This window comes from Protobothrops mucrosquamatus, unplaced genomic scaffold, assembly GCF_001527695.2.
Source record: "Protobothrops mucrosquamatus isolate PMUCROS unplaced genomic scaffold, P.Mucros_1.0 scaffold2371, whole genome shotgun sequence".
NCBI lineage: Eukaryota > Metazoa > Chordata > Lepidosauria > Squamata > Viperidae > Protobothrops > Protobothrops mucrosquamatus.
In genome coordinates, this window is record NW_015388447.1 from 222,925 (window position 1) to 226,376 (window position 3,452).

Consider the following 3,452-nt stretch of genomic DNA (forward strand, 5'->3'; position numbering starts at 1 on the left):
CAGGATCAGTGCCGCTTTCCAGCTGATCGGTGCTTCTTTGGGGCTGTCAGGGCTCAGTGGAAGCGCCAGGCTCCAGATGGAGCTCGGCGCTGATCCTGGTGCTTCTGCTGAGCCCTGAAGAAGCACCAATCAGCTGGAAAGCAGCACTGATCCTGACGCTTCTGCTGGGACCAGAAGAAGCGCCGATCAGCTGGAATGTTGCAGCCTCTCCAGGGTCTTGTGATTTACACTCAGATGCTTGGCAACTGATTCATATTTATGACGGTCACAGTGTCCCAGGGTCATGTGAAGTGACCAAAACCTGCTGCAACCACCCAGCAGACGGGGGGAATAAAAACCAAACACCCCCCCACCCCACCCCCGCTGCCAATCCTCAACAGAAATGCTCACAACAATGAAAAGCTCAGACAGGAGGAAGAACGCCACCGGGTGGGCAGGCAGGCGTCTTGCTCGGCTGTGCCCTGGGGGGCACTTTTTTCAGTGCCATTGTAACTTCGAACAGTCACTAAGCGAACTGTTGTAAGTTGAGGACTACCTGTACTTTATCACTTTTTTCTTTTTTGGGGGGGGGTCATCAAGATTTTGACACCTTGCTAGGCAACTGGTGGTACTCGGATGTTGCCATATCCTAAAAGTGGCACAATGGGTGAAAAGGTTGAAAAGCCCTGGTCTATGCAAAAGGTGCCTGTCTCCTGCTCCTGCCCCCAACTCCTTTCTGCCTGAGGGCAGACCTGAAGCCTTCAACTGAGGGAGAAGGCCAGGCCCCTCACACCCATGTCCATCCCGCCAGAGCTCGCCACACTGGGGGAGAAAATGACCCCATTGTCCCCGGAGCCTCGGAGGCCTCCTCCAAACCACCTGGAACGGGGGTCAGGAGAGGGTTCTGCATGCCTCCAGAGGTTGGATCCAGCGGAAATGGGGGGGGGCTTCTACATGCCTCCGGCAGTTGGATCCAGGCCTTGGAAGCTCCGTTCCGGGCAGCAGCAGCTTGGAGCAGTCCTCCAAGGGCTGGATCCAACCTCCGGAAGCATGCAGAAGCCTCACCCAATCTCTTCCAGGGGCGGCGGCCACGTGGCTCCGGAATTGGGGGGGAAGCAGGAGGCAGGCACCGCAAACAGTGTGAGAATTCAGGCATCCATTCTCTGCGAAAGAGGATTGGTGCCTGAACCCGCACGATATTATGGCACCCAGGGGCTTCCACCGACCCTCCTGTCCCTCAAAACCAGGGACCGCAGCAGAGAGGAGACAGATCTTTTCCAGGTAAGTGAGTCGAGTGCAGCAAGAAGGGAGGGGGAAGCATGAGGTATCTTAGTGGGTTGGGGAGGCCTTGGGGGCCTGTTCCATCACTAGGCCCCCCACATGGCTTTCCCCACCCGAGATACCTCACGTGCACTTAACAAACGGCCTGGGTTTTAATGAACAAGGGAGTCATCTCATTCGAGGTACAAGATTCACTCCCACGAGTTTTCGAGTTACGAGTGGAATGGGCAGGCTCCATTAAACTCAAGAACTACCTGTATAAGCTCTGTTTTGACACTCCGTCACTATATGTTGGGTAGTTTGGTTTTTGACTTTAGGATAACCCCTAAATCTGAACGAGCTCTCTATTATAAGTTCTCAATCTTGCAATTTCTTCGGAACTGAAGATGCTTCTTGGATGAGAAGTGAAACATTTTCAAGAAAAAAACTAAGAAAGTCCAGTTGCCTTTTGGAAAAGCACCTTTGGGATAGCCAAAGGACCCCGCAATCCTCCTCCATCTCTCTGCAAACCCCCTCCCTTCTCCCCTTGTAGCACTGATGATGGTATCTACTTGTGTTTCTCAATCTTGCAACTTTAAGGTGGGTGGACTTCAACTCCCAGAATTCCCCAGCCAGCATGCTTCCAGATGGGTGGACTTCAACATGGCAGGCTGGGGAATTCTGGGAATACGCACATATTAATGTTGCTAAGGTTGAGTGATCCTGGTTTATTGTCTCCTTGCCCATGAATGTAAGCCGCCCCACCCAACCTATACCAACTACCGGGTGGAAGCGAGGCATGCAACTTGCAGGGCCCCCCCCCCCGATCAACACAGCTCGAAATCAGAAATGCAGGAACACACCAACACGCCTGTGTCCGAGTCGATTGTGTAGGACGAATTCTTGAAGATGGTGCTGGTTTTGGGATCCGGGGGCATCTGGATGTCATTCTTGAACCACTTGAAAGTCGGCCTGGGGTTGGCCTCGGTCTCCTCACATCTGAGGACCACCTTGTTTCCAATGGTCACCACCGAAGGAACGTGGGCGGTGGGCTTGGTGGCGGGCACTGCCGAAGAAGAGAAGGGCTCACAGGTTAGAATGCCAATTTTGAGAGCATGAGTTGCCACATGCGCAAAATGGCTGCCGTGGGAAAGTTGTACAGGCAGTCCTCAACTTATGACAAAAAGGTACTTACTCGTAGTTTCAAAGTTCCAATGTCCTGCCCTCCCCCCACCCACCCTCAGTCACATGACCTCAAATCAGCCATTTGCAGTGCACGGGATGGAGATAAACTGGGGTTTAGTTCCAGTTTGTGGCAAAACCCGCCACATGGCAACACAATGAGTTCAGTTAATTACCACGGCATTCACTCTACAATCGCCACGTTTGCTTAATGACTGCCACAAAAAAAAAGAAAAACAAGAATTGGGCCGTGTGATTGGCTTTAGAATAGAATGGAATGGAATGGAATAGAATAGAAGCTGGAAGGGGCCTTGGAGGTCTTCAGCCCCCCGCTCAATGAATGTTAGGTGGACCCCCTCTTCTTTGGGGCAGCCCCTCAAATACTGCAAGATGCAATATCATGTCCCCCCCCCAGTCCTTCTTTCCACAAGACTAGATTGACGCAAGTCTTTAGTTTTCTTGCTAAAACGTTTGCAAGCCCTTTCATAAAGCCCCCCGTTTATGTTTTGCAGAGCTCAAACGATCCCTTCCTCCAACTCAAGAGTGTCTGGGCACCACCCCGACTGAGAGTGGGGTCCCGACTTCTAGGCCCAGGGCGTCCTTAAGTGGAACGGGTACCTTGCACAACCAGATGCAGCTGCGACTGTGAAAAAGAGTCTCCGAGGACTTCGCAAATGTACAAGCCTGAGTCTTTGCGGGTGACCGACGTGAGGTGGATCTCATACGGGGTGAATGTGGCACGATCCTTGTAGTTATCTGAAGAAAGGCACACAAGAGAAAGAAAAGAGTCAGAAAGAATTCCGCTATATCTGTATAAAGTGATTCTTATTCTCTTTAAGTTGCTTCCTCTTTGGGCAAGATGCCTCTGCTTGCTTGTGTACATAAATACAGGTAGTCCATTTAGTGGCCGTTTGAAGTTAAACATTAATGAAAAAGGTGATCTAGGACCATTTTTCACACTTATGACCATTGCAGCATCCCCCCAGTCACGTGATCAAAATTCAGACACTCGGCAACTGACTCATACTTAT

The 3,452-nt window shown here is 51.4% G+C and overlaps 1 protein-coding gene across 1 annotated transcript in view; it reads right to left on the bottom strand.

Moving 5' to 3' along the window:
- F11R (F11 receptor) overlaps positions 1 to 3,452 on the bottom strand; it is a 33,772-nt gene that overhangs the window by 7,355 nt on the left and 22,965 nt on the right. The window contains exons 4-5 of the mRNA XM_015824831.1: positions 3,040 to 3,177; positions 2,072 to 2,305 (exon numbers count right to left, since the gene is read on the bottom strand). Of these exons, the coding sequence (XP_015680317.1) occupies positions 2,072 to 2,305; positions 3,040 to 3,177 (372 nt within the window). The remainder of the gene's footprint in view (positions 1 to 2,071; positions 2,306 to 3,039; positions 3,178 to 3,452) is intronic.